Source organism: Scyliorhinus torazame, chromosome 3 (assembly GCF_047496885.1).
Source record: "Scyliorhinus torazame isolate Kashiwa2021f chromosome 3, sScyTor2.1, whole genome shotgun sequence".
Taxonomy (NCBI): domain Eukaryota; kingdom Metazoa; phylum Chordata; class Chondrichthyes; order Carcharhiniformes; family Scyliorhinidae; genus Scyliorhinus; species Scyliorhinus torazame.
The window spans coordinates 97417546-97439774 of record NC_092709.1 but is presented as its reverse complement, the minus strand read 5'-3'; the positions used below and the strand labels follow the sequence as shown (position 1 = coordinate 97439774).

Sequence of the window (22229 nt, the reverse complement as noted above, 5' to 3'; positions counted from 1 at the left end):
GGGCGCTGCTAGTTTCACATACCTTGGATCAATAGTTACCAGTAACCTGTCCTTTGATGCTGAGATCAGTACCAAGATTACCAAGGCTGCAACTATCATGTCAAAGTTGAGAAACCAAGTATGGACCAAAAACAAACTAAATGAAAATTCAAAGCTCCATGTGTACCTGGCATGTATTCCGGCACCCTCCTTTATAGTAGCGAGGCATGGACCAGCAAGCTAAGAAAAGCAGATGAACTGCTTTCTCCTTCAATGCCTCAGATCAATATTGGGCATCTCCTACGAAGACAAGAGTGCTGAATTTGGAAGTAAACCAGCTTGAAGGGACCGCAAGCATGTTTGTCCCCTAGAGTCAGTGGTGACTCCATTGGCTGGGCCGTGTGAGCTGCATGGGTATCAGTCGTAGCCCCAAAGACGTGCTGTTATGTGCCAGGGTTTAGAAAACTCCAAAGTATATCATGGAGTTCACCTGACCTACAACTGTTTATCGATTTTGGTTACGATGAGCTCAAGGGCCTGCCTTTCAAGTGTTATTCACCAGAGGCCTTAAGCACTTTTAATCAAAAACAAGCTTTATTCTACGAATTTAGATAATTTATAAACACACACAGTAAGCATTTTAATCAACTACAAACATAAATAACCCACACAGCTACAGTAATCTCTGTATTACCCATAATACATTTCCCACTTTAACTGTTACAATTTAATAACAAGATCCCAAAAACCAGAAACTCCTTCTCAAAGGTGTGGCCCACCACAAGGCACTCTTACTATCTTTAATTTAAGACTTGTATGGGTGCACCTGTTTCCTTTCCAAAACAGCAGGTTTAAATTTCTTCCAGAAAACAGTTATCACTTTTAAGTTTGTCAAGTAATCTGGAAACAGCTTTAAAACTGAAGATAGAGAGACACTTCTTTCCAACCTGTGCAATACAAAACCAGGTCAAACTCAAAGTGAAAGTAAATGTCAGAGCCACAGCCCAGCTCCACCCACACAATGCCATCACTGAAGCCATGTGATAAGACAAAATCATTTCTTAAAGGGACACTCCCATGACAAAGGAGCATAGCGAGTTTGCTATCTGCATGAGACCAACAGGCCGCCCATGTCTGTGATACAGGGAAATCTGCAGCTGAGTCTTCAAATCCCGAATCGGAGCTGATGCATGGGAAGTCCTCAATGCTGACCGGAATGCCTGGAGATTAGCAGTCAGGAAGAACATGGAAAAAGCAGAGGACAAAAGAAACGACCAGTAGGCGAAATATGAGTCCGCCGGAACCTTGGGTCAACACTATTCATCTGTGCCAGCTGCGGAAAGGACTGGGATTCATGAATTAGCCTTCATAGCCACAACTGATTATGCTGAATCCATGTACTCCCTCGACGCAGTCCATCTTCTCCTGAGATGGACAGATCAATAACAAGCTGTTCCAAAGGCTCTGAAAATGGGTTTCATTGTGTTTGCATTGTCATATGTGCGGACTGCATTAAGTGAAGAATTTTACAAAATTATATTCCATGTTTGCTGTTATTTTTCAAACCACCAACATTGGTGAAAATTTCTGTGGCTGATCAAAATGTTCATGCTAAAGGTGCCCAGTAAAACCAAATGCATTATACATCAAGTCCAGATTGCAAAGCAGTAATGTTTTTTTAATTTTTAATTTAAAAATAAATAAATTTAAGAGCACCCAATTTGTTTTTTTCCAATTAAGAGGCAATTTAGTGTGGCCAATCCACCTACCCTGCACATGTTTTTGAGTTGTGGGGGTGAGACCCATGCAGAAATTGTCAATGTGTAAATTCCACACGGCCAGTGACCCGGGCCGGGATCGAACCCGGGTCCTCGGTGCTGTGAGGCTGTAGTGCTAACCACTGTGCCACCGTGCTGCCCCGAAAAGCAGTCATGTTGCTTGTATAAATACATTGATTTATCTTGCATGAAATATTGGTAACCCAGTTCAAACTCTTCGGTCTGACTATGTAGTCTGTTGGGGCTTATTTTTCCCACAGTGTAATACTGAGGGATTTCTGCACTCTTGGAGTTTTGGATTGAATGTTACATTAAATGCAACCTGCTCAGAGGGATGTAAAGATATCCCATGGCGCTATAAAATGTTCTCTCTGACATTTATCCCAAAAGCAGCAGCTAAAAGATTTTCTGATTATTTATCCCATTGCTGTTTTGGGGACTTTATGCACAAATTGGATTCTGTGTTTGCCTACAGTACAGGAGTGGATTGTACTTGAAGTGCTTTGGGACATCCCATGGATGTGAAATGTACTGTATAAATGCAAGTCTGGTTTAAACAACACATTCTTGTCTGTCCTGCTGGGATTGAAAACCATATGACTGCTATTTTATCTGAGCTTTGTAACGACTCTAGAGATTGTTTCAGATTATCTTTCCAAAAATTAAAGCATGACAAAATGTAATTATGTACATAATGCAACAGGCCTTTTATGGCAGGTGAGCTGTAGTTTTGGGAGACTTCAAACTTGACTTGCTTGATCAGGTAGCCTGGTGAAATAGATTATCTGCCTGTTACAGATCTTGCCTGATTTTATTCCATTCATATAAATTCAATGTAAATTGAATGGGTTCTGCACTGGGTGCTTAACACATTTCTTGCTTTTATTTTTAGGTTCAACATCTGATGAAAGGTCATCAGAAATGTTAACACTGTCTCTTTCACCACAGAAGCTACCAGACCAGCTGAATATTTCTTGTCCATACAATCTCTTTTCATAGTTAAAATTCTCCATTCTTGGCATTATCCTCATAAATCTGCTCTTTAACCTCTCCAGTGCAATCACATCCTTTCTGTACTTTGGCAACCAGAACTGCATGAAACAGTTCAGCTATGGGCAAGCTCATGTTTTATATAGTTTTAGCATACCCTCCCTGTTCATATCTCTAGGTCTGGTCTAATAAAGGAGAGTATCGTGAATGCCTTCTCAACCAGCTTCTCGACCTGTCCTGCGACCTCCAGGGATATGTAGACATACACACCAAGGCCCACTTCGTATCTCATCTGGGCTGCAGAGGAACTTGGAGTGGGAGGGTAAGACCCAGTTGTCATGGTCCACGTAGGTACCAACAACATAGATAGGATAACGACAGAGAATATTTGTGCAACGAGGGGTTAAATTAAAAAGCAGACCCAAAATTGTAATAGTCTACCTGATTACTACCTGAGCCACGAGCTAATTGGCATAGGGTCAATAAGATCTAAGAGGTAAATGCGTGGCTCAAAGTTGGTGTGAGAGAAATGGGTTTGAATTTATGGGACACTGGCACCAGTACTGGTGAAAGAGGGAGCTTTTCTGATGGAACAGTCTTCACCTGAATCATGTTGCGACCAGAGTCCTGGTGAATTTCATAACTAGGGCTGTAGATAGGGCTTTAAATTAAATAGTGGGGAGGGTTCAGTTGTATCGAAATTTAGAAAATCAAAGATAAAGGAGAATGTAGGCGTGCAGGTTAATGATTTGGGGGGGGGGGGGGGAGGGGTGGCTGGAGGGAGTGGTGGAAACAAGTAATGGATTCCTGCTGCTTTCCACACTCTGTTCTAACTTTAGGCACAGCAGACAACTGAAAGGGGTGGTCAATGCAGGACTGAGAGTGTTGTACCTAAATGCACACAGTATATGGAACAAGGAGCATGATTTAATGGCAGAAAAAAAGAGTCCCATTTTGGTCACATTCAACGGGGTGTTTCATGGAGCTTGCAACATCAAGAACGACCTCTCCATTAATTGGGACTGTGCTTTTTGGGCCTTGGTGAGGATCGCCCCGCCAAGGCCACACTTAGATTTATTTCCCATTGGCACAGGGTCAATAAGATTAAAGAGGTAAAAGTGTGGTTCAAAGGTTAGCGTGGGACAAATGTGGGTGAATTCATGGGACATTTTTAAATGCCTCCTGATCTTGCGATTTCCCCCCCCCCCACACCACCACCACCACCACCACACTTACTAATTAGGGAGTCCTCATGCCCCCCCGCACCCTACCTCATAAGGACAGGGCACCAGTGGCCCTGATCCCTGGCAGGGGCAAGGTGCCACTTGGGCACCTTGGCACTGACAACCTGGCACCCAGGCAGTGCCTCTGCCAGTGCCAAGGTAGCGATGTCAGGGTGCCGGGAGATCCCCTGAAGTGACATTACACCTGGTCCACGTTTGTGGAAAGCAGTACTTATTATTTTTTAAAAATATATAAATTTAGAGTACGTAATTAATTTTTTCCAATTAAGGGGCAATTTAGCGTGTCCAATCCACCTCCCTTGCACATCTTTGTGTTGTGGGGCCGAAACCCACTCAAATACGGGGAGAATGTGTAAACTCCACACGGACAGTGACCCAGAGCCAGGATCGAACCTGGGACCTCGGCGCCGTGAGACTGCAGTGCTAACTACTGCACCACCGTGCTGCCCTGTAGAAAGCAGTACTAAACGGCACCACGGGGAGGTCTCCGAGGCGAGGCTGTTTGATTCTGTGCCATGGATAACTCCGGCGTAGACATATTCAAGTGAGACTAACTACTCATGTGAATATGCAAATGTAGATTACGCCCAGTGAGGGCGAGATCCAGATCGCGCCGCTTCATGAGATCTTGCGAGGCGCAATGAGCATCATAAATCTTGTAAGAGGCCTTGCGTGAGATTTACCAGCCTCCGGCACGACAAGGGTGATAGATTGCGCCCAAGGTAAATGAGCTTGTAACACACATTGAAATTGGCGGGTATGATTTTGTGGGCGTCACCGTGGCTGCAAGGGGATCAGGGCTGGAATCTTAAAAAGCCAAGGATATGTATCCTATCGAAAGGACAGGCAGATGGGCAAAGGGGGCGGGGTTGCATTGTTAGTAAGAAATGAAATGAAATTGTTAGCAAGAAGTGATATAGAGTTGGAAGGCATAGAATCTGTTTGGGTAGAGTTCAAGAATCACAAAGGAAAAAAGACCCTGATGGGAGTTATGTACAGGCTCCCTAGAAGTAGTCCGGATGTGGGGGGCGAAATAAATCAGGAGATAGTAAAGGCATATAAGCAAAACAATGTTACAATACTCAGGGGGAACTTCAATATGCAGGGGAACTGGGACAATCAGGTTGATAGCGGACCCCACGAAAAATAACTTGTGGAATGTCTGAGACGGTACTTTGGAGCAGCTTGTGGTAGAGCCCACTAGAGAACAGACAATTCTGGATTAGGTGACGTGTAATGAGGCAGACTTGATTAGGGAACAAAATGTGAAGGAACCCTTGGGGGTCAGTGACCACAATATGATAGAATTGACCCTGCAGTTTTGAGAGGGAGAATATAATGGAACGAGATATAATGGTATGACAATTGAGTAAAGGTAACTACAAAGACATGAGGGAGGAGCTGGCCAGAGTTGATTGGAAAAGGAGCCCAGCAGGGAAGTCAGTGGAACAGCAATGGCAGGAGTTTTTCGGGGTTATTCAGGAGGCACAACAGAAATTCATCCCAAAAAGGAGGAAACATACTGAGGGGAGGACAAGGCAACCATGGCTGACCAGGGAAGTCAAGGACAGCATAAGCGCAAAATAAAAAACATACAAGCTGGCAAGGATTAGTGGGAAGTCTTTGGAAGCAAGCAGAGACCAACTAAAAAAAAGTAATTAAGTGGGAGAAGATGGAATACGAGAGTAAGCTAGCTAGTAATATAAAACAAGACTGCAAGAGTTCTTTTCAATATATAAATGGTAAGAGAGAGGCAAGAATAGACATTGAGCCCCTAGAAAATGAGGTTGGAGAAGTAGTAATGAGGAACAAAATGAGGCAGAGGAGCTGAATAGGTACTTTGCATCAGGCTTCACGGTGGAAGACTGGCAGTGGCATACCAGAACTTCAAGTGAGTTAGGGGGCAGAGGTAAGTGTACTGGCTATCACTAAGGAGAAGGTGCTGGGGAAGCTAAAAGGTCTGAAGGTGAATAAATCACCCGGACCGAATACACTACACCCCAGGGTTCTGTAGGAGATAGCTGAGGAGATTGTGGAGGCACTGGTGGTGATCTTTCAGGAATCAATCGAGTCCGGAACAGTCCAAGAGGATTGGAAAATGGCTAATGTAACTCCCCTGCTTAAGAAGGGAGGAAGGAGAAGATGGGAAATTTTAGGCCAGTTAGTCTGACTTTGGTTGTTGGTAAGATTTTCGAGTCCATTATTAAGGATGAGATTGCGGAGTACTGGAAATGCATAGCAAAATTGGGCTGAGTCAACACGGCTTCGCCAAGGGGAGGTCATGCTTGACAAATCTATTAGAATTCTTTGAGGAGTTAATGAAAAAGTTAGACAAGAGAGAGCGAGTGGACGTGATCCATTTGGATTTCCAGAAGGCCTTTGACAAGGTTCTGTACAGGAGGCTGCTAAATAAGATGAGAGCCTATGGTGTTAGGGGCAAGGTACTGGCATAGATAGAGGATTGGCAGGAAGCAAAGAATGGGGATAAAGGGGTCTTTTTCAAGATGGCTAGTGGTGTTCTGCAGGGGTCAGTGTTGGAACCACAACTATTCAAGACATATATTAACGACTTGGAAGGAGGAACTGAGAGCAATGTTGCCAAGTTTGCAGGTGATACGAAGATATGTAGAGGGACAGGTTGTGTTGAGGAAGTGGGGAGGCTGCAGAAGGACTTGCAAAGGCTAGGAGAGTTGGCAAAGAAGCAGCAGATGGAATGCAATGTGGAAAAGTGAGATTGTGCACTTTAAAAAAATAAATAAATCATTTTATTAAGGCATTTGTAATAAACAATACAAATATAAATGTACACATGGTTCAGTGCGTAGCACATCCCTTCATCTCCCATTGTTCCTGCCTACTCTAAACACAAAATAATCTAACTCAGCCCCTCTCGCCTCCCGGATCTCCGATATTCCAAAAATCGCCATCTCTGGACTCGGTGCCACCCTTGTTCTTAGTACTGTGGACATGACATCTGCAAATCCCTGCCAGTATCCCCTAAGCTTCAGACATGCCCAAAACATATGAACATGGTTTGCTGGCCATCCCACACACCTCACACACTTACCCTCAATCCCCAAAAACTTGCTCATCCGGACCACCGTCATGTGTGCCCGGTGAACCACCTTGAATTGTATCAGGCTGAGCCTGGCACATGATGAGGACGTGTTGACTCTGCTCAGAGCTCCTCCCATAGACCCGCCTCTACCTCCCCTTCCAGCTCATCTTCCCATTTATGCTTTAACTCACCTATCTGAGTTTCTTCCCACTCCCATGAGTTCTTTATCAGAAACCTCTGCCCCACCCCCCATTTTAGAAACTACCTTGTCCTGTAACCCCTGTGGCAGTAGAAGTGGAAAGGTCGCAACCTGCCTTTGCTCAAAATCCCTTATCTGCAGATATCGAAACCCATTCCCTCCCGACAATTCAAACTCCTCCTCCAAATCCTCTAAACAGGGAAAGCTCCCATCAATAAATAGATCCCCCAGCCTCTCAATCCCTGCTCTCTGTCACCTCCGAAACCCCCCATCCAGCGGCAGTAGTAATTACTAAAGTTTGGCAGCGCCAGCACCCCCCCCCCCCCCCCCCCCCCCCCCCCCCCCCAACTCGGCTTGGCTCCAGCAACACTATCTTTACTCGCGGGGTTTTACCCGCCTACACAAAACCAGAGATCACCCTATTCACCCGCTTAAAAAAGGCCTTTGGTATGAAAATAGGGAGGCACTGAAAAACAAGCAGAAACCACAGGAGGACTGTCATTTTTACGGTTTGTACCCTCCCCGCCAATGGCAGCGAGAGCATGTCCCACCTCCGAAAGTCCTCCATTATTTGCTCAACTAGCCGGGCCAAATTCAATTTATGTAACTGCTCCCATCCCCATGCCACCTGAATTCCCAAATAATGGAAGCTCCCTCCCACCACTTTAAACGGCCGCTCTCCCAGTCTCCTCTCCTGCCCCCTTGCCTGCATCACAAAAACCTCACTTTTACCCATATTCAATTTGTACCCCGAGAACCGGCCAAATTCCCCTAAGATCCACATAATCCCCCCCCCCGGACTAGCCACTTCCAGTCCTTTGATGCTCTCAGTACCATCACCAATGGCTCTGTGGCCAAGGCAAACAACAATGGGGAGAGAGGACACCCTTGTCTTGTCCCTCGGGGCAATTTAAAGTAATCCGAACACAGCCGATTCGTCCGCACACTCGCCACCGGTGCCTGGTACAGCAACCAAACTCAGTCAATAGTGCCCTGCCCAAACCCAAACTGTCCCAGGACCTCCCACAAATAATTCCATTCCACCGGGTCAAAGGCCTTTTCCGCGTCCATAGTGACCACTACCTCCGCCTCCCTCCCCACGGAGGGCAACATGATCACATTCAGGAGCCTTCTAACGTTGGCCGTTAGCTGCCTGCCTTTAACAAACCCCGTCTGGTTCCCCTATCACCTCCGGAACAAAGTCCTCTATCCTTGAGGCCAAAATTTTGGCCAGCAATTTGGCATCACCATTCAGTAGGGAGATTGGTCTGTATGACCCACATTGCTCTGGGTCCTTCTCCTGCTTCAGGATCAGTGCTATCGAAGCGTTCAACATTGTTATGCCCTCATTAAATGCCCTCACCAGCAGCGGGCACAGTATCCGAGAGAACTTCTTGTAAAATTCCACTGGGTGACCGTCCGGTCCCCGGACCTTGCCCAACTACATGGCCTCCAACCCCTCTACTACTTCCACAATCCTGATCGGGGCTCCCGATGCCTCCACTAACCCTTCCTCCACCTTCGGAAACTCCAACCCTTCCAAAAACTGCCTCGTCCCCTCCATCCCAGCTGGGGGTTCCGACTCATATAGCCGATTGTAAAACTCTTTAAACACCCCATTCACCCCTGCTGGGTCCAAGACCGTGTTTCCCCCCTCTGTCCATCACTCTTCCTATCTCCCTGGCCGTCTCCCTCTTCCTTAGCCGATGTGTTAACATTCTACTGGCCTTCTCACCATACTCGTATATTGCCCCCCTCGCCTTCCTCAACTGACCCACCGCTTTCTGTGGATAGCGGACCAAACTCCATCTGCAGCTTCTGCCACTCCTTCAACAACCCCGCCTCCGGTGTTACGAGTACCTTCTATCCCTCACCAGCTGATCCATCTCTACCCGCTCCACCTTCTCCCAATGAGCCCGTATTGCGATTAGCTCCCCCTAATCACTGCCTTCAGCGCTTCCCAAACCATTGCTGCCGAAACTTCCCCTGTATCATTTATCTCCAAATAATTCTGGATGGCCTCCCTCACCTGCCCACACACCCCCTCATCCACGAACAGTCCTACATCCAATCTCCACTGCGGGCGCTGACCTCTCTCCTTGCTCACCCGTAGATCCACCCAGTGTAGGGCGTGATCCAACACAACAATCGCCGAATACTTGCTATCCACCACACCCGCCAGTAAACCCCCCCCCCCCGCATCTGTTCCATAAACCACTTTAGCTCTTTCGCTGCGGCTGGCACCCTGTCCTTGAACTCGACAGGTCCAACCTCGGATCAATGACCGTATTGAAGCCCCCCCTCCATGATCAGCTTATGCGAGTCCAGGTCTGGGATCTTCCCTAACACCCGCCTCATAAACTCCTCGTCGTCTCCATTTGGTGCGTAAATATTCACAAATACCACCGGCACCCCTCCAGCTTTCCGCTCACCATGATATACCTACCCCCTGAGTCCGCCACTATATTTCTTACATCAAATGACACCCGCTTATTGATCCGGATGACAACCCCCCTAGTCTTAGAGTCTAGCCCTGAGTGGAATACCCGCCCAGCCCACCCCTTCCTCAGTCTAGCCTGGTCCACTATCCTCAGGTGTGTCTCTTGTAACATTGCCATGTCCGCTTTCAACCTCCACAAATGCGTGAACACCCGTGTCCTCTTGACCGGCCCATTCAGCCCTCTCACGTTCCATGTGATCAGAACAATTCCCCCCCCCCCTCACCCCACTAACAAAAGAACAATCCTAACCCTCCATATCAAACTAGTCACCTACTCACCCCCACTGCGCTTCCGTGAGCTAGCCCGCCCAGCTAGCCTGGTAGCCCCTGACAATGACGCCAAGCATACTACCCCCCATTGATCTCCCTACCCCCGCTCGAACATACATATGCAAAACATCACAATCCCCAAAAAACACAAAGAAGAAAATACCACCCACCACCCCCCCCCCCCCCCCCCCCCCACAAGAACAAAGTTAACCCGCACACAAAACTGAGCAACTTCCGAAAACATTGGTATAAAAACACTACATACACTGCTCAAAAAGAAAATAAATTTCGCAGCACCGGCACCAAATTACTCGCCCCCAACTTCAATGTCCTCCATCACTTTCCAGTTTCCTGTCCTTGACACAGTTCATCGCTTCATCCGGCGATCCAAAATAATGTTCTTGCCCCTCGTAAGTGACCCACAAACGAGCTGGGTATAGCATGCCGAACTTCAACCCCTTCTTGAAGAGGGCCGATTTAACCTTGTTAAAGCTCGCTCTTCTTTTGGCCAGTTCCGCACCCAAGTCCTGGTAAATGCGCAGCTCGCTGTCTTTCCATTTGCAGCTTCTCGTCTCCCAATCCCACCTCAAGATCTGTTCCTTATCCAGGAACCGGTGCATTCGCATCACCATTGCCCTCGTCAGCTCATTCATCCGCGGCTTCCTCGCAAGCGGTCTATGCGCCCTGTCCACTTCCAGGGGTCGAACAAATGTACCTTCACCAAGCAGCTTCTCAAACATACGCACTACATCTGCCCCTGCGTACGATCCCTTGATGCCCTCAGGGGGCCAATGATTCTCTCATTCTCCCTGTGCGACCTGTTCTCCAAATCCTCCACCTTCTCCTGCAGCCTTTTCTGATGGTCCCTCCCCTCATCAGATTGATCTCCATTGCCATCGTGGTTAGCTGGTCTTCGTTCTCAGCCACCCTCTTTTCCACCTTCTGCCTCACCAGTCCTGGGCTTCCAATCTTTGCTGCACCCGATCAATCCCCGTCTTAACCGGGTCCAGGTACTCCTGTCTTTGCTTGGCGAAGCTCTCCTGAAAGAATTTCACCAGCTGCTCCGTTGACCACTGGTCTGTCAATCTCAGCTCCTCAACCTCCGCCATGTTTTCCTGTGCTGCAGGATCCACTCTCTTTGCCCAACAATCTCGTCTTTGCAGACCACTTCTGGTCCACGACTCCATAAACCGTTGGGGGATTCCTCCTCTCTACCTCACCAATCTCCAACTTTACCGGTCAAATCCCCCCATAAATCGGCAGAAAAGGTCCTAAAAGTCCACCACAAGCGGGAGCTACTAAATAAGTGATCTCTCACTCCATGGCCGCCACCGGAAGTCGAGATTGTGCACTTTGGCAAGAAGTATAGAGGCATAGACTATTTTCTAAATGGGGAATGGCTTCGGAAATCAGAAGCACAAAGGGACTTGGGAGTCCTGGTTCAGGATTCTCTTAAGGTTAACGTGCAGGTTCAGTTGGCAGTTAGGAAGGCAAATGCAATGTTAGCATTCATTTCAATAGGGCTAAAATTTAAGAACAGAGATGTGCTGAGGTGGCACAAGGCTCCGGTCAGACTCAGTTGGAATATTGTGAGCAGTTTTGGGCACCAAATCTAAGGAAGGATGTGCTGGCCTTGGAGGGGTTCCAGAGGAGGTTCACAAGAATGATCCTTGGAATGAAGGACTTCTCGTGAGGAGCGGTTGAGGACATTTTGGCCTGTACTCATTGGAGTTTAGAAGGATGAGGGGGGATCTCATTGAAACTTGTAGAATACTGAGAGGCCTAGATAGAGTGGAGAAGATTTTTCCATTAGTAGGAGAGATGCATGCACAGCCTCAGACTGAAGGGACGATCCATTAAAACTGAGATGAGGAGGAATTTCTTCAGCCAGAGGGTTGTGAATCTGTGGAACCTGTTGCCGCAGAAAGCTGTGGAGGCCAAGTCGCTGTGTGTCTTGAAGACCGAGATAGATAGGTTCTTGATTAATAAGGGGAATCGGGGGTTACGGAAAGAAGGCAAGAGAATGGGGATGAGAAACATATCAGCCATGATCGATGACAGAGCAGACTCGATGGGCCAAATGGCCTAATTCAACTCCTACATCTTGTGGTTTTATGGCCCTTCTGTTCTCCACTTCTCTGTATCGTTCCATTTGTTGTGCATTCCCTTGCCTTGTTTGCCCTCCCCAAATGCCCATACTTCTCCTGATTGAATTTCATTTGCCACTTCTTTGCCAAGCTAGCCAGTTCATTGTTAGCTTCCTGCAGTCTACAGTTTGCATTGATATAGTGCCTTTTGTGAGCTCAATAACATCCCAAAGAGCTTTACAGGCAATGAAGTAATTGTGAAGTGTAGTCACTGTTATAGGGAAATACAGCAGCCAATAGAGAAATATTTCTATGTGCATTTGGTTTAATTACTGGCATTTTGTTGCTCTATGTGAGATCAAAAACGTAACGTTAATCAATTCCTTGTTTTGTTTTTTCTTCTCTCCAGGCCAGTGGGGCAGCCAAGGGTTAAAGAATTTTTTATACATAACCCAAGTTGGGAGTTGCCAGTCATATTGGTTTCGGTGTTTCCGTTGAGTAGACATTTCTATGTACCTCCTGTAGATAACATGGTGAGTATTCACAAACGTGCTGCCAGTCAGCTTAAGCAAATGGTGAAACCCATGGAACGTTTGCCAGTACTTCGATGCAAAAAATACAGTCCATATTGACAATCTTAATTTGTTCATGAACCGTTGATTGACCAAAAGAAGTCCAATTACGTTAAATAGTTCAAACTAGTTCTCGATTTTCAGAGTGATGAAGGCTTATTGAAGAGATTTATCTGCAGTGGTTTCAAAGAGCTGCTCATTTTTAGTAACTCGTTTGCAGCTTTATGTAAAAAAAGTCACTCGGGTGAATTGTGGCCTCTGTGGAAGTTGATTTCTTTTTTGGTTGTGCAAAAGATGTGGAAAAGCTACATTTGTTGCACTTAATTAATAAAATTTGGTGTTTTTAAAAAAAGCTTTGGCATTCTCAAAGAACCACAAACATTTTATGTTGCAGAGCTTTTAATGTCCTGAGGACAACTTTTTTGGGCGACGTTATCAGCTCTTACTGTGATCGCCCAATATTCACACTGGTGGAAGAACTTCCTCAGCACTGCACGATTGGTGCAAAGAAACATGGCCACAGTTCTGCAGCAAAGGAAAACCTAAACATGATTAGTTCCTGAAACACTGAACATCTCAAAACTGTAGATCGGACAGAACAGAGCCATGTTTTAGGGTTCAACACAATAAATCTGTTGTTTAATTGTGGAAATTTACATGTTGTGCTGCGTTGGTAATCCTGAACAACCTTCCCTATTGGAAAATGTCACATTGAGCAGAACCTGTGAAGGGAAATAAGTCGTGTTGTCCTTTACTTCTTCAAGATGTCTGCTGTTGGCAGTAGCTCAGAAGGTTGTTTGGAGCAAGTATAACACAAATCGTAATCTAAATGTGTGAGATGTTATTGCAACAATGGGCTTTTATTCTGCTGCATTAATAAAAATTTTAATAGTTGCAAATATGGCCCAATCTCATAAGCAGCATTTAAACCAAGTATTGAGTGTTATTGTGTCAAGGAGATGCGTGTGTATATTTAGACAGTAATTATCTTCATGTGAACTTCAAATTTTGTGTTTTCTACCCTCTAGGTAATTCCAGCAGGAGGAAATGTTCTATTTAGAGTTGTCTTCCTACCCACAGAAGAAGGCAATGTAAAAAATTCTTTATTTATAAACACTTCTACCCATGGGACTCTTTCATATCAGGTTAGTGAATAGACTTAATTATGAAGCATTCTCTCTGAAAATCCTTTGGAAGGTGCACACGGGATACTGCTGTATCTGCTGTATTATATTGTGCAGTAACATAATGCAGCACAAAGTATGTACCATTTTGTACTGTGCTTTATTGTGGAGGAATCAAGAGGTTTACTTCACTTCTGCACTTAATGAAGTTTATGTACAAGTCTTTTTATAAATGTAGTTTGGTTTTCATGAGAGAGTTTTATCTTTTGTCACTCATACCTCTTGGCAGTTATTAGATAAATTTGGCCATTCTCAGTTGCTCGTGACCTTTTTGTTCTTTCTCCTCTTCTCCGTCACTTGTGATGTTCTGTACTGATTTTTGTATTTGTTCAACTGTTATTGATAAGTTGAAGATTACATACATAATATGCTGTCACATACACTTGTCTTAAATACAGCTTCATAGTATCATAACATAGGTAATTCAAAGTACTTTTGAAGGGGATGGGAACCAGGTTGTAGCATTAGAAAAGAGAAACAAGGTGCACAAAGGATTGGCAGAGTCTGCTGGAGCTAGAGTAACAATGAGTAAAGTATTATGTGGGGTCAGATTAAGAAGGAATATACACAGATCTAATTTAGGTTTATAGTGCATGTATGTAAACACATGGTGTGGCAATTAAGGTTCATGAGCTGCAGGGGTAAATACACATGGAAATGTGATGTTGTGGCATTAACTGAGATCTGGCTCCAAAAACAGCAAGACTGGATACTCCATATTCCTGAATACATGGTGTTCAGGAAAAATAGGGAATTAAAGAAAACTTTCAGTATTGGATAAGGAGATTAATATAATGCTGGAGAGATAAGGTATCCTAAAGGGGTCAAAGACAGAATTTGTTTGGTTAGAGTTAAACAACAGAGGTGCCATTCGACTATTGAATATATTCTATAGGTCACCAGCCGTTGGGAAAGAGATAAAGTCACAAATCTGCAAGGTAATTAGAGGCGCAAGAACCATTGAGTATTGATAATTGGTGATATTGATTTTGAATTATCCGAACGTAGACTGGGATAGTAATAGTGTAAATAACAGCGAGGAAGATAAATTTCTGAAGTATGCTTAGGAGAATTTTCTTGACCAGTAAAAGGTGGCAAGATTCTGGAATGAGATGGGTTAAGTGTTAGTAGGGGAACGTTTAGGGAACAGGGATCATATTATCGTAAGATTTAGATTAGCTGTGGAAAAGGACAATGAGTAATCTACAGTAAAAATACTTAATTGGGGGAGGGCCTTGAGAACAGACCTGCCCATTGTAAATTGGAATGGAAGATTGGCAGCTAAATCTATAACAAAACAATGGGTTGCCTTTTAAAGACGATATGGATTGGGTACAGTCTGTGCATTTACAAGGGGGAAAGATAGGACAAGCAAAGCAAGCGATCTTGGATGACAAAAGAATAAGATAAAGCAGAAAAAAGTTGAGTATGTCAGATAGCAGGCGGATGATACAAATGGCTGACTATAGAAAATTCAGAGGGGGCTTGAAAAGAAAATAGGAGCAGCAAAGAGAGAGATGAGAATGGTAACTAACATCAAAACAAGAGTAGAGGTTAGGACAAATGAGGGACCAAAAAAGATATCTAAACATTGAGGCAAAGTCCATGGCTGAGATACAAAATGAGAACTTTGCATCTGACTACCAAGAAACCAGATGCTGCCAATGTCATTATGATACTGGAGGGGCTAAAAATTGATGGAGAAGTAATATTAGATAGGTCAAAGGATGATGGGCTGGGATGCATTTGAGGATGCTGAGGGAGGTAAGGGTGGAAATTGCAGAGGTACTGACCATAATTTTCCAATCCTCCTTGGATATGGCTTAGTGCCAGAGGACTGGAGAATTTCAAATATTGTAGCCTTATTCCAAAACGGATGTAACAATCAACCCATTACAAACCCCAATACAAGGGGGTTTAATCTCCGTGGTGGGAAAGCTGTTAGAAATTATAAGCTGGACAAAATTCAGAAAGTGTAGATTTATTAAAGAAAGCCAGCACAGTTATTAAAAAGAAGTGCTGTTTACCTACCGTGATTGAATTCTGATAAGGTAACACATATGGCTGATGAGAGTAATACAGTTAATGTGATTCAAATGGATTTCCAAAACGTCTTTTGATAAATTGCCACATAATAGACTTACCAACAAAGTTGAAGCCCGTGGAATAAAAGTGACATTGGCAGTATTGGTGTGATACTGACCTGAGTGACAGGAAACAGTGCAGTGGTGAACCGACTGATAGAATGGACAGAGATGTAGCAGATGAAAGTTAATGCACAGAAGTGTGAAGTGGTACAATTTGATGGGAAGAATGAGGAGAGGCAATAGAAAACAAGAGTATGTTTCTAAAGGGGATGCAGCAACAAAGAGACTCCCCAGGGGGATTTGTATGCACATATGGCAGGTCATGTTGAGAAAATTATTGAAAAGCACAGGATTTAAAAATAGAGGCATTGAGCACCTCAAGAGGACATGGCCTGGTGCAATGGGCAGATACGTGCCAGATTAAATTTACTGCAAAGAAGTGTGAAGTAATGCACTTTGGTAGGAAGTACGAGGAAGAGACAATATAAACTAAGGGGTGCAAATCTATAAGGGTGCAGGAACGGAGAACTGGGGGCATATGTGGACAAATCTTTGAAGGTGATAGTGCAGGTTAAGAAATCGGTTTGAAAAGGAGTATGGAATCCTAGTCTTCACACACATAAAGAGTACAAAAGCAAGGAAATTATAATGAACTGTTATATAACACTGTTTTGTCCTCAGCTGGAATGTTGTGCCCAATTCTGGGCACCAGGCTATTGGAAGGATGAGAGAGATTTATTTTATATTTTTATTTTTTTCCAATTAATGGACAATTTAGTGTGGCAATTCACCTACCCTGCACATCTTTGGGTTGTGGGGTTGAGACCAACGCTGACACGGGGTGAATGTACAAACTCCACACCGACATTGACCCGGGGCTGGGATTGAACCGGCATGGGTATTCGGCGCCGTGCCGCCCCAGGATGTGAGGGCTTTAGAGAGAAAAGTTTTATGAGAATGGTACCAAGGATGAGGCACTTCAGTTATGTGTGTAGAATGAAGAAGCTGGGTCTGTTCTCAGAAGAGCAAGTTGAGAGGAGATTTGATACAGCTATTCAAAATCATGAATGGTCTGGACAGAGTAGATGGGGTAAACTGTTTTCATTGGAGGACGGGCCAATAACCAGAAGACAGATTTAAAGTTATTGGGAAAAGAATCAAAGGCAACATGAGGATAAAGATTTGCATGTAGCAAGTGGTCAGGATCTGGAATGTCCTGCCTGAGTGAATGATTTGAGACAGATTGAATTGTTGCTTTCAGAATGGAATTGGATAAGCACCTGAAGAGAGAAAATTTGAAGTGCTACATGAAAGGGGCAGGAGACTGGGACTAGCTAAATTGCTTTTGCAGAAAGTCACAATGGGCTGACTGGCCTCATCTGTACTTTTATTCCATCTGTTTTCATTGAGATAATTGGGTTTAACTAATGGTAATGGTGAGAGTTAAATGTGCAATTAGGATGTTTCCATGAAGGCATATTTATTCAACAAATAAGTTGATGTGGCAAGATTACTGGAGGACAGCTATTGGAATTATACCCTGTATGAGTTGGTGCCGTTTGGGGTGGGGAGTGTTTTTTTTGATAACACATCAAACTGCTGATCACTTAAATGGTCAAAACATGAGAAAGGAAGGAAAGAGAACAGCTAAATCTATATTACCTCATAGATTTATCATAAATTATTGAATGAACAGACTTGGCCAACCAGTAAGTGATTTATTTAACTACTTTTAAATTGATCTCTTGGAAAAACCCTTGTGCTGTGTAAAATTTAGCGAGTGTATCTGGAGATTTTACAAATTCTGGCAAACAGATGAATCAAATAATCAAAACATGAAGTTTTTAAAAAAACTGAAGCAGTAGAGGATAATCTGAGTGAAGGGAAATCATACTTTATAATTGTGTGTTGGCATTTAGTGCATTATCGAATTGTCCCTTTCCTTTTCCTTTTCAAAAAAAGATGTTTGGTGTTGGAGTTTCCAGTACCCAGGTGGTAATGGGTGATCAACATTACTCAGATGACAAACTCGTATTTTTTCCACGCATCCAAAATATACAGGTTGGTGTATAATGTACTATTTGAAGACTGTCAACAGCTTGAATAATTTAGTGCAAGCAAAATCAAAAGCTTTAGGATAAACCTTTGACTGTCTATTTCTTAATTGTTCACTCATTACTGAAATTCTTACTTTGATGTAGCAAAATTTCTACTGTGCTTTCCAGTGGATCAGATTCACCCCACTTTGGTGGTTGGGGATGGGATGTGCCGGGACTTTCTCAATTTGAGTAAGCTGATCCCTTTTCATTTTGGTATGATCCCTGCTGGAGCAAAAAGTGCACAGGGCCAAGTATTAGTTGGAGCAGGAAATCGGGCAATTGAGCAGCCATTAAAGGGCTACTGCTTGCTGGTAAAGACTGGGAGGAGATTTTGCCCAAGTTTTAAAGATAAAAGAACTATTTGCATTCTGCTGAAAAAACTACATATTAGTTTTAATAAATATATTTCTAGAGAACATGGGTGAACATGGGCGGCACAGTGGTTAGCACTGCTGTCTCACAGCACCAGGGACCTGGGTTTGATTCCGACCTCTGGTGACTGTCTGTGTAGAGTTTACACTTTCTCCCCGAGTTTGCATGGGTTTTCTCCAGTGCTCCGGTTTCCTCCCACAGTCCAAAGATGTGCAGGTTAGGTGCTTTGGCCATGCTAAATTGCCCCTTAGGGTGGGAACGCTGGAATAGATCTGGGGAATAGGCCTAGGTAGGGTGTTCTTTCGAAAGTCAGTGCAAACTCGATGGGCTGAATGGCCTCCTTCTGTACTGTAGGGATTCTATGATTCTATCTCCCGTTTAATGAATACGCCTTTCGGGGGCCTTCTTCTGTTTATGTACTGCAAGTGTGCAACATGCAGTAGATATTGATAGTTTTTGATAGGGTGCACAGTAGGTGCTGTTGATCTGAGCTATCTAGATAGGAGAATCCTTACTTTGGCATACCAGTATGCTCCATGGTAATTTTAGTTGAGTGATGTGCAACAGATATATGTTCAAATAATCAGAAACTCTTCTGAGGGGAAGAGGGTGGGAATGGACGTTACCTCTGAGCTTTCAGCTAATCTCTACCAGCCATTTCAACCATAAAACAACAATCCGGCCCTCTTTACCCCCCCCCCTCCATTTGTAATACTGCACCTGCTGACATTTTAATTTTCCCTGAGAAAGTCGACGACCGGCTTCCACCTCCGGGTGAACCGACCATTGACCCTCTTAAGGCGAACTTTATCTTCTCGAGACTGAGAAACTCAGCCATGTCACTAAACCAGGTCTCTACACTCGGGGGGCTTTGAGTCCCTCCACATTAACAAGATCCGTCTCTGGGCTACCAGGGAGGCAAAGGCCAAGACGTCAGCCTCTTTCGCCCAGCTCTTCCGACACTCCAAAGATCGCTACCTCCGGACTCGGCACCACCCGCGTTTTAGCACCGTGGGCATTGCCTTAGCAAATCCATGCCAAAACCTTCGAAGTTTCGGGCATGCCCAAAACATGTGGACATGATTTGCTGGGCTTATCATTCACTTTCTCAAGTCATCTATAAGAAGCGGATTGGATAATTTGACACACATCACCTGTAGTGGATTTGACCTGATCTGATAGCAAAAATGTTGCAAGATAAGCTGTCTCTATGATGGGAATAATGTGCAGGTTAACCTTTTGAGGAGATACATAGCTCTGGGGTGGTCGTCTTTGTTCAGCAAAGATAGGTCTTTGAAACAACCAATACTATATCCAAGCAATATTGTGTGGATCTTGAAATGCAAGTGTAAGAATAGTGTGAACCTCATGCTTCTGGTGTAGTTGCATTTGTCCTCGTCCCTTGTAAACTCATTCCCCTCATCAATTGGAATTTATTTCCAAACTCAAATTAGGATGTTACTGAGTTACACTGTAGGCTCCGTCTGCCTCCCACTTTTCTTTGCTTGACAATGGAATTTTCGGAGAGTTTCCTGATTTGGTATCATCATGGATGTTTATATGGTTTCTCCAAGATCTTGTTGGAGTTGCGGTCAGGGATCAGGTATAGAACTTTATCTCCAGGTTTGATGTGGTTTGGGCATGTGTATTTTCTTTAACCTGTTTATGCCCACTGCAGCCTCCAACACCGTTAAATCTCTTTGTACTAATGTAAAGTTGATTGTGTGGGAAGGCGCTAGGCACCCTGTCTCTGATGAAAGGAACAAACAATCGTCACTAGCGTTTTAAATGATCTCTGGAGTCTTGGCTTGGACATGTCAAACAGGAGCTTTTGTGTTGGTTTGTCTTTTGTACATACATCGTCTGCTGTTTTTCCACTTGCAAACATAAAATCAGGACGACAGCCTACAAAGGTCACAATACTTTTGTACACATTTGTTTTATCAAGCGCTTGTTTTACCCCCTTTCAAGCCTGAGCCCCAGCATTTGTGCAGATGTTAGTGACCTAGATTGGTTGGTTGGTGTGTCATGACTAAAGTAGAACCACCCAGCCAGCTCAGCAGCAGACGTGAGGCAGACTGATGATGTGATCATGTTTACCTGCAGGAAAATCACAACATTGAATACAGTAGTTTTGTCAAACCCATTTATTATGAATTCACCATCATTAGCTTTGTACTGAAGATTGCAAACAATAGAACAATGTTCTCATTTGTTTGTCTGTGTTTGTCCAGGAAAAATCTTCAAACTGCACTCTATCAGAACTGAGTTTTGAACTTGCTCTACCGTTACAGAGCTATAGAGACTTCCAGGTAAGAAAGCTCTGGCAGCGGAGGTAGATATGAACATACATGTGTCATGTATATTTTTAAAACATTATACCATGGGATTTTGCATAGGGTGGAGAGGTGAACAAAACAAAATTGATCTCCTTGTTGAAATGGTGTAGTTAATTTATTTAATGTTGTATTTTTAAAAATAAATTTAGAGTACCCAATTATTTCTTTTTTCCAATTAAGGTGGTCAATTCACCTATCCTGGACGTCTTTGGGTTGTGGGGGTGAGACCCATGAAACACTGGGAGAATGTGCAAACTCCACACGGACAGTGACCCGGGGCCGGGATCGGCCCCGGGTCCTCAGCGCCGTGAGGCAGCACTGCTAACTACTGCGCCACCGTGCTGCCCCCGTGTAATGTTGCATTTTAATTGAATTTTTTAATGTACAGTATTTTACCTTGAAACACTGAACTGGTTTCACTCAATCCTGGATGTGCAAGGTGGTAGATCGTATAGCAAAGGATACTGAACTATTTAATTTTCCAATTCATTCTTCCCTCATCAATCAACCTGTGGAGTATTATTTTAGCAGCATTAGTGACACTCAGTTGAGGTCAAAAGGTTGTTGGCTTAGCACCTGAGCACGCAATCTCGGCTGACATTTCAGTGCATCGTTGTGAACTACACAGGAAGTGCTGTCTTTTAGATTAGGCACAGAATTCAGGAGGAAGTAAAAGATTTCATGACACCTTTTTAGTTAAGAACAGGGAACATACTTTAAATAATAACAGAATGTGATGGGAAAACACAGCAGGTCTGGCAGCACCTGTGGAGTGGGAAACAAAATTAACGTTTCGAGTCCAATGTGGCTCTTCTTCATCCCCCTATCCCTTAATCCCTTTAGCCCCAAGAGCTATATCTAATTCATTCTGGATATCACACAATGGTTTGGCCTCGACTACTTTCTGAGGTAGTGAATTCCACAGATTCATCACTCTCTGGGTAAACCTTATAGCTGCACTAGTATTGTTTTGCCATATTTGACAGTTCCCAGTTTGCATCAAGCACTGACCCTGATGTCCATTTCTGAGATTGGTGTTGTAAGTTGTCTGAATTCTGTTAAACCTCACCAAGTTTTGTCAGAAAGAGTGTAGAATAATGGGTAAATGGATATGTTAAAGAGATGGTGATGATGATGTTGATGTAGCTGTGATACCAGTAGTAGTCAGGTCACCAAAGGCTCCACGAGAGAAAGATGCTGAATAGTCAGCTTCTTGAATACCATGTGCTAATCCTGAGTACTTTTAAATAATTATTAATAAATTGAAGTTGGGACGGCATGGTGGCGCAGTGGTTAGCAATGCTGACTCGCATTGCCGAGGACCCGGGTTCGATCCCGGGTCACTGTCCGTGTGGAGTTTGCACATTCTCCCCGTGTCTGCGCGTGTCTCACCCCCACAACCCAATGATGTGCAGGGTAGTGAATTGGCCATGCCAAATTGCCCCTTAATTGGAAGAAAGAATTGGGTACT

The 22229-nt window shown here is 44.2% G+C and overlaps 1 protein-coding gene across 1 annotated transcript in view; it reads left to right on the top strand.

Moving 5' to 3' along the window:
* Window positions 1-22229, top strand: part of tmem131l (transmembrane 131 like) — a 210796-nt gene that overhangs the window by 88342 nt on the left and 100225 nt on the right. Inside the window, exons 5-8 of the mRNA XM_072496016.1 lie at window positions 12515-12638; window positions 13706-13822; window positions 17911-18009; window positions 20654-20731. Of these exons, the coding sequence (XP_072352117.1) occupies window positions 12515-12638; window positions 13706-13822; window positions 17911-18009; window positions 20654-20731 (418 nt within the window). The remainder of the gene's footprint in view (window positions 1-12514; window positions 12639-13705; window positions 13823-17910; window positions 18010-20653; window positions 20732-22229) is intronic.